General features: G+C 39.4%; 1 protein-coding gene across 2 annotated transcripts in view; it reads right to left on the minus strand.

Annotated features, from left to right (window-relative positions):
- atp6v1c1a (ATPase H+ transporting V1 subunit C1a) overlaps positions 1–14,453 on the minus strand; it is a 113,570-nt gene that overhangs the window by 50,335 nt on the left and 48,782 nt on the right. For both annotated transcript variants that reach the window (XM_048529671.2, XM_048529670.2), the window contains 2 exons: positions 4,164–4,338; positions 1,854–1,921 (listed from right to left, as the gene is read on the minus strand). In XM_048529671.2, the coding sequence (XP_048385628.1) occupies positions 1,854–1,921; positions 4,164–4,295 (200 nt within the window). In that variant the 5' untranslated portion in view covers positions 4,296–4,338. The remainder of the gene's footprint in view (positions 1–1,853; positions 1,922–4,163; positions 4,339–14,453) is intronic.

Raw genomic sequence — 14,453 nt, forward strand, 5'->3', positions numbered from 1 at the left:
CAGAGCTCCAGTGTTTTGTTTTTATTCTAATTTTTCTTTTCCATTTTCATATACGGGCAGGTACACTTGTACTTTTCATTTTCCATCCTTGTTTTGTTGTTCTTTATTTCACCATGTATTAAATCATTTTTTGAAACTCAAATTAGGTTTGGGAACGGAACTCAGTATGCAGTTCAAATTAACAAACCTGTTAATTCACCGAGTTCAACCACAAATATTTGATCATTAAAATTAAAACTTTGAAATCCCTTGGGTTGTTGTGAAAGAGATTATTTTCCCTAGGAATCAGTGTAGTGTCCAAGAAAGAAAGAGGAAATATATTAAATGTTTACTTGTTTACTTTGATATCCAGCATTGAGAGCCAGTGCTCAACGCATCCTATCCATGCCACAATAAACACATTACTTTCAAAGTGGAGTCATTCTTGGCACAGTCAGGAATTATTCCCCTGGTATTCTCTAGTGTCAGTTTTACAATCTCATCCATAAGATAGCACCTTTAACAGCACTCCCTCAACACTGCCAAGAGTAGTCAGACAAGGTTTTTGTGCTGAACACTGGAATTGGGAATTTAAATCCACAGCCTGACATAGTCAAGAGCACTACCAACTGAGTCACATCTAAAGCTGTCAATCACTTCTCCAAGTAGTAGATAATCACTTGGATAACAAAGGAAGATTCTGGTTAATAGAATTAAATATTATAAATCAGAAGTATCCAGAGTCCAGAATACACAGGCAATGAGTGGGGTGCCGGTTAGCTAAATCTGATGGTATGTATAGGTGCTGTACCTTCTATATGTATGAGAAGTGATTAATGGTGATCGAGAGAACTTGACTTGTCCATGCCACAAAGTGAACATGAAGTTTTAAAATCAGGCAGTTTTAAATGTCGATATACATAGCCCTAATAGGGGATTCTGTCTTTATCAATAAAATAAATTCCAACGAGCTCTAATAAAGCATCTGATCCGTTATTCCCTTCCAACAGGTAATATCAGAAAAGTCCCAGTTATCCACAATTCAGATTTTTCATGCAACCAGTATCTGAGATTCAAAAGAGGACTTCTGCATCATTGGAAACCAGGTAACGAGGATTTTGCCATTTATTTTTGCGCACGTCACCCCAGTCACCCTGAACCACATTTTGCTTTTGTTACGTTATCTTATATGTATATCTAATATACATTTAGTTTAGGTTTATACCACTAAACTAAATGTACAATGCAACACATCAAAATGTATTTAAAAATCACTAAGCATTTCACAGGCTTATAATTTCTGCAAAGAAAAAGCAATGCACGATTTTGTAACAAAATAAATCAAAGCACATCATTTAAGCCCTACAACTCTATCTATTGGTTGGAATGCATTGCAAACCAAATCGCTGAGGTAAAAATATCTTATTGGCATAAAAAGGTATACCAGCTGGTTTTTAAACAAAGTCTCAGAGAAACAGTCAGTCATCACCATGAATGCTTGAAAAGCTCCCTGCACAGGTGTATTTTTCTATGCTACATCATAACAAAGCTGATGTACAATTCTTTAGTCTCCAAACCAGGGTCACTTAGGACAATGCTTCAACGATTACATGTGGTTTATGTAAACAAACTAACTGCATGCTATCAAAGACGAAGCAGAAACCCACATATGATGATATTCATGCTCAAAAAGGGATAGCAATAAAAGTGTACAATTGCTGTGAAAATCATAACTCCTAAGGTAAACTCAGCACCTATTAACTGACATGCAAAACCTTCTATATTTGTTTTAAACAGAATGCTCCAGAAATAAACAGACAACAAACTTTGCAAATTTAATTTCAGCAACAGCAAGAAGTATTCAACAAACTTACCCCTCCACAAATGAGTCCAACTTGGCCAGCTCGTCAGATAACCCCACTAAGACATCTAAAGTTCCAACCTAAAAAATGTAAAATTAAATGCGATACAAGAATAAGTAAAAGCATTTCCATCTAAGGACTAGAAAGCAGGCTGACCGTTTTCCTAGATAAAATAGTATTAACTTTGCCAGGGCAGCATGGTGGCTCAGTGGTTAGCACTGCTGCCTCACAGCGCCAAGGACCCAGATTTGATTCCAGCCTTGAGTAACTGTCTGGATGGAGTTTGCACATTCTCCTCCCGACTGCTCCAGTTTCATCCCACAGTCCATAGATGTGTAGGTTAGGTGGATTAGCCATGGGAAATTCAGGGTTATGGGATAGGGCAGACAGTGAGTCTGGGTAGGATGTGGACTCAATGAGCCAAATGGCCTTTTCCACACTGTAGGGATTCGATGATTCTATGTATCCTCGACAATAAGAAAAAAAATGTTTCAAGCATTGGAATATTTCAATTATTTAAATGTATGATTAACACTGCCAACAAGTACAAGTAGTTAGAAAGGTGAAATGACAGAATGCAGAACATTTACAAAAAATATTTCCTCTTAGATGAGCATATCGGCAACTGCAGAATGATGTGGAATGGATAAGCCATTGAAATGAAATGCCTACTCAAAACTTTCATCAGTTCATCAGAAATTCCTAGCTTATTGCTAATCATGACTTGAAATACAAACTGTCCAGTCAATAAAAACTAGTACTCAGTAGCTTCCGTCCAGTAAACAAAAATTGAAGAAAAATTGTTTGCAATTATGCAGTATAAAATGCAGGAAATTATGAGAATTACGACTTATCTTGTGTTTCAAAGCAAACAGTCCAACCAGATGTTTTTTCATACTTGAAGAATTAACATAACAGCACTGTTTTATGACAATGAATCGAAACTGTAACTAATAAACTCACACACTCTAATGGTGTTTTCAGGTATGCCTCTTATTGATCATACTTCTATCTTGACCATCAGCTCAAAGCCACGCGGTGACCAGTTAAAGAATTAGGGTTCATTATCATGGCCATCTGCACTATATTTTTCTTTTTAAAAATTTGGCATACAACCTTCAGCTCTAATTATCCAATGCAAGCTAAGAAAGATTTGGATTACACCTAATTTTGTTCTTGACAGTCCATGTAATGACCCAACTATTTCAACCTTGCATGGTGGCCACCTTAAGCTTCAGTCTTCACTTCTGCTAGATCAGTCTCAAATACTTCAGCTGTTTTCTGCTTCACCCCTTCTACATCGCACAAACGTAACAGGTGGGTCATTCACTAGTTTAACTTCTTTTACATAACTCAAAATGTCACTGTTTACATTTAACCCTGATCTGAAAAAACACTCACTCAAGAACGAAACATATAGACATACATTCTTGTTGCGCTGGAGTCAAAACAGCTGGAAGGCTCCTCTTACCTCAACTGGGCCTTACTGGTTGAGAACCTCTTTGAATTATGCAAATATCAACCAAATACCTGTAAATTAGTAGTATTCAAAAAATGCATTCCACAACCATAATTTTCTACCCAATACTAACTGTTAAAGGAAATTTTGAGGGCTGCCAGAGGCTACTCAACTGCACTAGAAATAAAGATTAAAGTGCAGTTTAGCTAAAACATCCATCATTCTCCGTAATTTTTTCTACGAAATTAGGCATCAGTTTTCAAAGATGCCCTTTTCGAAAAATTGTTACCCGAGTTATAGATGCTAAGTCTTCAGATACATCTTGGGTTTAACTGAGCTACACTAATGAACTTATATAGTTAGTTTAGAACTAAATATTCAACTTAATGCTGCAGTCTGCAAAGCCTTTCCATTCAATGCCTGCACCAAGATTTGAATCAATGGAATACAACAATGGAAAAGATTGTATATGTGAACTGACGAGAAAAGGTTTCACCACAGCTTCACGTTCACATTCACTTCAGATCACAGAAAACAAACTTATTAATAGCTGTGTGAAAATTAAGATTCTTTTCTACCCAATAGGATTTTTATCTTTTTAGCATTATGCATATTTCTGTGCTCCAATTTTCACATTCTAGAATTGACATCAATTGCTGAATAAGACCAACCAATGTGTTTTCACCTTGTATCAAGTGAAAAATAGACTTTTAATACAGATTTCTTTTGGGGGAAAATATAATTGGTTTAATTGCAACATAACTTTAGTTGAGGGCATAAGTTACAAATTTGCATAATGACGTCAAGATAGTATCATCTGAAAATGCACAAATTCAACAAATAATTTCTATTTTGTTACTGACCTTCAAATCTGGAATTGAAAACTTGTAGTTGGTAGAGAGATGGTTGTTCCTTGTTGTTGCAGCATTTAATTTGTCCCATGTCTGTTGACATGTTTTTTCCCCAGGAGCAGATATTAACCAAAATTCTGTCATCCTCAAATGAGTAAACTGTTTCAAGTAAATTGTTGGAAGGAAACTGAAATAAGACAATAAAATCCAGTTAATACAAAAGTATCTTCACGCTTCGCTGTGCATGCAAGTCACAGAATTAGCCTTACTTTGTTTAATCATTTCATATCACCCCTGCAAAGTTAAATACAATTTACAAGGCCAGGACAACATCATATGAACCATGCATTCAGACCTACAGCAATCAAAACTGAACATTATTCTGGCTCTCTCAAATTATAGATCCTAAACTAGATATTTCTAAGATATACACTCAACTATTGAGGAGTTGTGAGGTCATGTTGTGGCTGTACAAGATATTGGTTCAACCACATTTTGAATACTGTGTTCGATTCTGGTCTCCCTGCGATAGGAAAGATGGAATGAAAAGGTTTTGGAAACGTTGTTACAAAGGTTAGAGGGTTTGAGCTATAGGGAGAGGCTGAATAGACTGGGGTTATCTTCCCTGGAGCGTCAAGATTCTGAGAAGTGACCTTTCATGAGTTTAAAAACCTCTGGGAAGCGTGGACAGGGTGAATAGTCAGGGTCTTTTCCCCAAGGTGGGGAGCACAAAACTACTGGGCATAGGTTTAAGGTGTGGGGGGTGGGGGAGATTTAAAAAAGGGAACTAAGGGGCAATTTTTTTCATGAAGATTGTGTTACGTGTATGGAATGAGCTGCTGTAAGTAGTGGTGGAGGCTGATACCTTTTAAACATTGCCATTGTATCTGGATTAACTTATAAATAGGAAAGATCTAGAAGGATATGAGTCAAATGCTGGCAAATGGGGCCGGTTTAGTTTAGAATATCTGATAAACATGGATAAATTGGGCTGAATAGTCTGTTTCCGTGCTGTACATCTGTATGAGTGTGGCAGCAAATGAATAATGCTTAATGCAAACAGCTCACAAAACATATCATAACCACACTGTTCATTGCAATCTTAAAAGGGAGATGCCAAAAAGCAGCATAAAGCACATTCTTCTCCAATTACCTTTAACATAAGAAACAGGAGAAGCATTAGGCAATTCAGCCCTTTGAGCCTGCTCAATTATTCAATGAAATCACGACTGATCCAACCGTGGCTTTCCCTATCAAACATTGTCATGCCCCTCACCAATCAAAAGTCTGTTAAACGCAGTTCTGAATATGTTCAAAGACCAAGTCTCCATTGCTCTCTGACATAGTGAATTCAGAGATTAAAAACCCATTGAAATAAATCTTCATCTCCATCTTAAATGGAAAACCTTTCATTTTAAAATAATGCCCCTTATTTCTAGATTTCCAAGTCGGCATCCTGCCCGGGCAAGCTCCCGCAGAGTTTTTGCTCTTTCAAAAAGGTCACCTCTCATATTTCTAAAGTCCAATCTTTAGGCTCATAGCATGGAAGATAATGCAGTCATATAACAACACATTTACCTTTTCGATTTTGTCAATTTATTGTCATGTGTACCGAAATACAGTGAAAAACTTTGTTTACGAGTGGTACGGGCTGATCACAGCTAGCAAAGGGTGTACAAAAAAAAAACTTAGAGGCATACAGGTTATATTATTTTGGGTCAGAGTCCATTCAATAGTCTGATAACAGCAAGAAAGACGTTGTTCCTGATTGTAGAGAGTCAATACCAGGGTCAATGGGTCTTTGATGTTGTTGGCCACCTTTCCCAGCAGCAAGCCATTTAAATAGAGTCCGTGGGTGAATACTGGCTTCCGTGGTGGACTGGATTGCTCACACCACCTTCTGTAGTTTCTTACAGCCTTGGGCAGAGCAGTTGCCATGCCAGGCCATTGTGCATCAGGACAATATGCTTTCAATGGTGCATCTGTACAAGTTGGTGAGGTTCCTTATGGACATAATATAAACCAAAAGAACTGTGGATGCTGTGAATCAGGAACAAAAACAAAGTCGCTGGAAAAGCTCAGCAGGTCTGGCAGCATCAGTGAAGGTGAAAACAGACTTAACGTTTTGGATCCAGTGACCGTTCCTCAGACTTCCTTAATCCAGGACTGGTCATCAGTTAGTGTCACTCTGAGGAACTTGATGCTCATCACTCTCTCAACCTCAGTTCCTTTGATGTAAACATGTAGGCATGTTCTCCTTTCTTTCTGAAGTTGATGATCAGTTCTTTAGCTTTGCTGACATTGAGTGGCAGATTGTTTTGATTATACCACATCACCAAGTCCTCTATCTCCCTCCTGTATTTTGACTCATCATTGTTGGCTATCTGTCCCACTACGGTGATGTCATCAGCAAACTTGTAAATGGCGTTCATTCAGAATTTGGCAACACAGTCGGAGGTGTGCCCGGTGTACCAGGGCTGCTTAATGCTACTGATAAGCCTGCATTTTATAGTGGCTTTCAAGGCCTCTGGGCATCACAAAGACAAATAAGTGATTTAACACAGCAATTTCAAAGAATTAAGTAATGTAACAAGCAGAAATTTCTGGAGAAACTCAACAGATCTGGCATCATATATGGAGTGAAAACTGAATTAACAATGAGTCCATTGAGCCTTCTTCAGAACAGAAGAACATGTTTTCACTTGTTTAGTGAAATTAGTTGAAAGCTAAATAATGGTCATAACATGAAGACATCTCTGCTGTTCTCTGAATAGAGCTATGGAACCTTTTATGTTCACAGGAGGACAAATATAGTGCTGTCTAATTTATCATCTATAAGAAAACACCTCCAATTATTCAGCACTTAAATATTAAATTAACCTGTAATTTGAAAAGTATTACTTGGAACTTCAGTGCTTGCAAACACATAGTAATGAAAACAAAAATGTTCAGAGATTGGAAAGGAGTTGGTAGTTTGAAGTTGTCTAACCTTGAATTTCCTTGACACTACATCTTTAAAATTGATGTATTGTATTTTATCTGACATGAGGCATCAAGTAGTTGCTCCAATTAAACTACTGAACTGTAATTTGTGATGTATTGATAGGGAATCGTTCTTAACATTTTGATTTTAAAATAGTTATTGTGCAAAAGTGCTTACAAGTGTCAGTCCACATTATGACAGCTTAGATTGTGTAAGAGTTAGACCAAATCCAAGCCAATTCAAGAGACCAGAATGCTCCAGACAGCCATGGAAGTTCAAATGTTCTAGTCATCAGATGCAATAAACACCAGCTAGTAATTGAGTAGTTTACTAACTATATCAGTAGTTTCTATGTACATAAATGTATATTAGAACTCTTTTAGAGCTTAATGCAGGCACTCAACCCAATCCAACAGGCAAAGAAAAAGTAGGTAGTAGAGATGAAGTGATAATGGGAACTGCAGATGCTGGAGAATCCAAGGTAATAAAATGTGAGGCTGGATGAACACAGCAGGCCCAGCAGCATCTCAGGAGCACAAAAGCTGACGTTTCGGGCCTAGACCCTTCATCATAGTAGAGATGAAGGCAGTTAAAGCTTGAAGCCTTGACTAGTGCCCAATACTTCAGTGTATTAAATTACAGTTCAGATGAGGTACTTAACACCTGCATGCAGAAAAATTAAAAATTGATTTGAAACAAGCTACAAATTGAGTGCCAAGGCCAAATGTTGTACTTTCTTCTAATCTAACAATAAAACTATATGAGCATTATACAGACAATATATAAAACCCTGCCGTTCACATAGAAAACAAACAAGTGTAAAATTGTTTCAAATAAATATCCATTGCAAAACCCAACTTTTACATTCTGCTGACTTGGAAACGTGATGATAAGCAGCTTTTAATTATACACTTTAGCCTTGAGACTTGAATGAAAAACTGCCAATTTTGTTCCAAGATTATAATTCAACCTTGATACCCGGAGGCTTTTTTTTGAAGAAAACTACCTATCCATAACTAAAGAGACTGACATCTCACTATCATAATCTATATTAACCTGATCCTTGACAGTTTACCCAATAAAGCCAACAGATCTTTATCCAACAGTTAAAAGAAACACAGTACAAGTCTGGGGCTCAATTACCAAGTAGTGCAAGTTGGCTATAATCAGTTATACCGACTACAGGAATAGACCAGAAGACCATAAGACACAGGAGTGGAAGTAAGGCCATTCAGAATCTTAAAATTTGCCTCATCATTCAGGAAAGGATGACAAAAATCAGCCAGGATTTTAAAATATGTCATGAAGTGTACGTGTGTAAATGTTGGATGGAGGTAAGACTGGGATCAGCTGTCATGTAAATTAGCATCATTCAGGTTCACATGGCATAGCTAGGTAGGGTTGCCGGTATGTTTGGAATCATGTTGCAGTTTGACTCGTCACCCAAAAAAGATGCACAGAAAATAGGCTAGAAGAAAAGAAAAGCATGGTAACTATATACTGTTTCAAACTGTGACAAGGTCTTTGAGATGACAGCTTATTAGTTCTTGATGATGACACATACTTCTCTCTCTCTCTATCCACAATAGCAAAAGCATTTCAAATATATTCTAGACGAAAAATTTTGGATTTAAGAACTTGCATTCACTATTTCAAGAATGAACCACAGTAAAATAGGAGTTCTAAAGAAAAATCAAGGACATTATCTAATGAGAATCAACAAATCACGTGTATGTGACACAGCAGAACTAGAGCTGAAATCACCAAGTTTTCACTTCTTTAAAAATACCCAAGCCTTCCAGCAACTTCCTGACCAAAGTCTTATGCTAGTTGTTTCCTTTCCCCCCTCCTAGTCACAGAAGCAGCAAATAAGTGGAATATAAATTTATACTCTTCCCTTACATTCTAGTCTACTTTTATTAATCTGAAATTGTTCAAAGTAAACTAACTTCATGAAACTGTAAAACACCATTAAATATTATTAAAACATTAATTCCCATTCTAAACGTACAAAGACAAATAAAATCTACCATTTAGTATCAGCTCAATCTGGTTCTAAGGGAGCACAACCAGTAAATCTCCTGACCTAACCATGTCCTGTCGGAAAAAATGATTCAATTCACCAAGACATTCTGAACAAAAGGTATTTTTATATTATGGATTAGAGCTTCAACAACCATTATAAAATCTTGGGCCATAGCAAGGTTCCCTCATAAATTGTTGGAGTGCGCAAATGAGAAAACAATTGATTTTACCCTCTTAAAAGCCCAGTAACCTCTTTAATGCTGATAAAACTGATCTTAAACTGCACCTCAGCAAAAATCAAGTTTTTTTTATTTTAAATGCACAAGGGCAAATGGAGAGGAAAAAATGCTAAGTAAGGGTTTTCCATCAAAGTCTGCACCAGTATGCTTGTCGAGAAACACAGCTGCTAACTAGTAATCCCAAACATCAATGTTTTCCAGATGCTGGTACCCTCCATGTAATGCACAGAAATAAAAGGATGTGGACGATAGCTTTTTTCTCTTTTGAAGAGAGACACTGATTCTTTTGCTACATATCTTGAACCAGTTTCTTCTGATTCCTGATCACTCTGCAACTGCCAATAGTTTCACTCCATTTACTCTGTCTTGATCAATCACTGTTTTGAACTCCTCTCAACTTTCACTTGTCTGAGGAGAACAATCTCAGCTTCTCCAATCTATCCAAACAACTGAAGTCTCTCATCTCCAGTATCATGCTCGTAAATCTTTGATATGCCATTTATAAATTCCTCACATGCTTCCTAAATTAGTGTGCTCAGAACTGTACACAATACTTCAGTTGAGGCCAGTGTTCTATGAAGGCTCTCCATAACTTCTTTGCTTTTGTATTCGATGCCTTTATTTACAGGCCACAAGATCCAATATTAACCAATTGTTCAAATTTACCTGGAACCTTTAACAATTTGGCAAATATACTACTAGATTTCCCGGATCTTTTACTCAATTAAAAAAGCTAATCCTTTATTTTACCTCTTTATGACAAAATGTATACCTTTACACTTCTCTGCATAAAGTTTCTTCTGCTATTTTTCCATACATTCCACCAGCCTAACCTACCCTTTTGAAATCTTCATTATCCTCCTTACTGTTCTATTCGCAATACTTCCAAGATTTCCATTATCCAAATTTTTGAACTTTTTCCCCTACACAACCAAATTTGGGTCATTAACATAAATCAAGAAAAGTACAGGTCCCAGCACTGATCATCAGGAAACCCAGTGTTCACTTCCCTGCATGCATTCTTCTCATCCAAACAACAGTTACTGTTCCCTGCAACCGCCGGAAGTGCTACATCTGCCCCTACACCTCCATCCCAGGCCCCAGGAAAACCTTCCACATCAAACAGATGTTCACCTGCACATCTGCTAAAGTAGTGTATTGTATCTGCTGCCCCTGATGTGGCCTCCTCTACAATCGGTGAAATCAAGTGGAGGCTTAGAGACCCCTTTGTGGAACCCCTACGCTCGGCTTGTGGCAAATGACTACATCTCCCAGTCGCAAAACACTTCAACTCCCCCTCCCACTCCTTGGATGACATGTCCATCCTGGGCCTCCTCCACTGCCACAACAATGCCACCCATAGGCTGAAGGAAGAGCACCTCATATTCCATCTGGGACCCTGCAGCCCAATGGTCACAATGTGGACTTGACAAACTTCAAAATCTTCCCACCGACCTCATCCCAAGACCAGCCCATCTTATCCCTGACTCCTTAACCTGTTCGACTTTTCTCCCACTTATCTGCTCCTCCCACCTCACTGACCAACCCCCATCCCAGGTCCCTACCTACACTCACCTGTACTGGTTTCATCCCTGCCTCCTTGACCTGTCCGTCTTCTCTCCACCTATCTGCTCCTCTACCCATATTCGATCATTGCCCCCCCCCTTCATTTGTTTCAGAGCCCCCTTCCCCTCCCCCATTTCTGAAGAACGGTCCAGACCGGAAACATCAGCTTTCCTGCTCTTCTGATGCTGCCTAGCCTGCTGTGTTCATCCAGCTCCACACCTTAGTATCTCGGACTCCAGTATCGGGAGTTCCCACTATCTCTGAGTTACTGCTTCCTGTCACTCAGCAAACTTCACATCTCCGTTGACACCGTCCTTTTCACACCAAGGACTTCAAATCAATTGTCAAGATAGTGGTGGAGTAGCAGAGTCGTGTCTGAGCTCCTTGTCTGGAGCTCTTTCATTTCCGGCTGCTTTTTTTTAACCCCTTTTTGCCTTTGCTCTTTTCTTTTGACATCTTTCTTCTTTCTCCATTTTTCCTCTTTGGAGTCCTTTTCAGTGTCTTCAGCAAGGTGAGAGCAGGCCTGGCCTCCCAAGCATGTGCAGCAGCAGTGACAGGAGTCAGCTCTTCAAGGAGACCGAGTCCAGTGTGGGGCAAAGCAAACCCTCAGAGAGCTTGCGACAGCAGTGATTGTGAGCCCAACAGCAAGAGTTGGCACCAGAGCTTGGGCCTAGTGCAGGATTTGTGGCAGTGGTACCAGCACTGGTTTTTCACAAAGGCAGTGACAGCTAGGCAGCTTTTGCAGTTGGTGAAGGCAATGTGGTAGGCCCAAATAGGTACCGCTGGCAGACCTCAGCAACAGTGTAGTAAGCCAGGTGTGGCAGCACATGGGTGTTGGCCCTGGAAGCAGGACTTCTGGAACGGACCACGATGCGGAATAATGGACAAAGAGCCTGTTGTGGGGAACTCCTCCCCCACAATCCGCCCCCACTCTGACCTCAATCCCAGCCAATGTCAAGCAGAGCACAAGAAAAGAGGGAGAACTCTGTTTATAGTGATACTTTAGTTATCTCTTCAAATCTTCTCTAACTCAAACTGGCACCGGAACATGCCAACATATTACACATTTCACTATGACAATTAATTATTCAGTTCAATGCATTCAACCCTATTATTTCATTTTATCAAATGCACTTTGGAAGTTCATGTGAGCCATTTCAACACCTGTAACCTCATCAAAAATTCAACCAACTTAGTTAAACGCCGTTTGCCTTCAAAAAATTTGTGCTGGCTTTTCTTAATTAATCCATATTTGTCCAAGTACCTATTAAATTTGTCCCTGATCATTTCAAAAAGCTTTCCCATTACAAGTGGTTGGGTTAACCCTTGCACCGACTGAATTAATGGTCAACGTCATTACCAGATGAACAACAGGCATGTGTAAAATTGGAGGGATGCTTTTAAATTCGTAGCCAGGAGCAAGGCACCATTTATCAAACAAATCACAAAACCCCATATATATACACACACAACTCCAATACCTTCTATTAGCCAGTCAATAAGAACTGCTCCTTGCTGACAGGAATTGTAATTAACAAGAATTAGATAGCTCAAAGTCACACTGGCTGACAGAAGCAGTAACTGGTATTCTGCAATACTCTGTCATTCCTGAACAGACAGTCTACTGAAAAACCTTCATATCTCCAAATCCAAATGCCTTCAATCAAATACATCATTTATGTGGTGGCTTTCTGTACTGTTTTGTATCAAGCATGGTGGATATTTACTAATACCAAGTATTAAAAATTTTGGGTGGAACTGCACCCATGCTGGTGGATCACAGAAGCCATTTTAGAACATAGAACATAGAACACAGAACATAGAACATTACAGCACAGTACAGGCCCTTCGGCCCGCGATGTTGTGCCGACCTGTCATTCCGATCTCAAGCCCATCTAACCTACACTATTCCATGTGCGTCCATATGCTTATCCAATGACGCCTTAAATGTACCTAAAGTTGGCGAATCTACTACCGTTGCAGGCAAAGCGTTCCATTCCCTCACTACTCTCTGAGTAAAGAAACTACCTCTGGCATCTGTCCTATATCTTTCACCCCTCAATTTAAAGCTATGCCCCCTCGTGCTCGCCGTCACCATCCCAGGAAAAAGGCTCCCCCTATATGTTTCAATTAAGTCACCTCTCAACCTTCTTCTCTCTAATGAAAACAGCCTCAAGTCCCTCAGCCTTTCCTCGTAAGACCTTCCCTCCATACCAGGCAACATCCTAGTAAATCTCCTCTGCACCCTTTCCAAAGCTTCCACATCCGTCTTATAATGCAGTGACCAGAACTGTACACAATACTCCAAGTGCGGCCGCACCAGAGTTTTGCACAGCTTCACCATAACACCTCTTGGTTCCGGAACTCGATCCCTCTATTAATAAAAGCTAAAACACTGCATGCCTTCTTAACAGCCCTGTCAACCTGGGTGGCAACTTTCAAGGATCTGTGTACATGGACACGAGATCTTTCTGCTCATCTACACTACTAAGAATCTTACCATTAGCCCAGTACTTTGCCTTCCGGTTACTCCGACCAAAGTGCATCACCTCACACTTGTCTGCATTAAACTCCATTTGCCACCTCTCAGCCCAGCTCTGCAGCTTATCTATGTTAAGTGCTTTATAAAGTACAGGGCTAAGCCACGTAAGGAGATCTTGCATTAAATGACCAAAGAATTCATCAAAGGGTTTTAAAGGGTTTCAGAGATAGCAGGAACTGAAGATGCTGGAGAATCTGAGTTAACGAGGTGTAGAGCTGGATGAGCACAGCAGGCCAAGCAGCATCAGAGGAACAGGAAGGCCAACGCCTCGGGTCCAGACCCCTCCCCAGAAACGGGGCAGGGGAAGGGGGCCCCAAGTCATTCCTACATCTTGCATTGGGGATACACTCTTGTTCATAAATGCAGTGTAACAATTTTGCAATTCTCTAGTCCTCTGGCACTACCTGTGTCCAAGGAAAGTTAGAATATTATGGCCAACCTTACTTCCCCCAGTATCCTCAGAAGTATCTCATCTCAACTTGGTGGCTTACCAATTACTTCAGACAGTTTTTCCAACACTTTCTCTGTCAAAATTTTAACCCATTCTGTGTCACAACTACATCCTTGTACGCTACTAATTTGGCATCATCCAGGCTTAGATTCAAGTTTAATAACTTTTGCCTCCAATCCTATACCTCTAGACTGAGGCCTCATAAATAAGCTTGCTTTAATTCCGGCCTTGTTAACCTGGTTCACTATTTTTCATGAGATAACAAGGTATAGAGCTGGACAAACTCAGTAGGCCAAGCAGCAGAGGAACAGGAAAGCTGACGTTTCGCGTCTACACCCTTCATTTCTATTTTTCATGATTTGTGTATTTGTACTCAAGTAAGTTGCATCTTCATTTATTGTGCCAAAATGTAAAACTTCAAACTTTATCTATTGTGAATCTACATGAATTCTGCAAGTTCAAAAAATGTTTTGTAATTTGTTGCATTCCTCAATTT

This window comes from Stegostoma tigrinum, chromosome 5 (assembly GCF_030684315.1).
Source record: "Stegostoma tigrinum isolate sSteTig4 chromosome 5, sSteTig4.hap1, whole genome shotgun sequence".
Taxonomy (NCBI): Eukaryota; Metazoa; Chordata; class Chondrichthyes; order Orectolobiformes; family Stegostomatidae; genus Stegostoma; species Stegostoma tigrinum.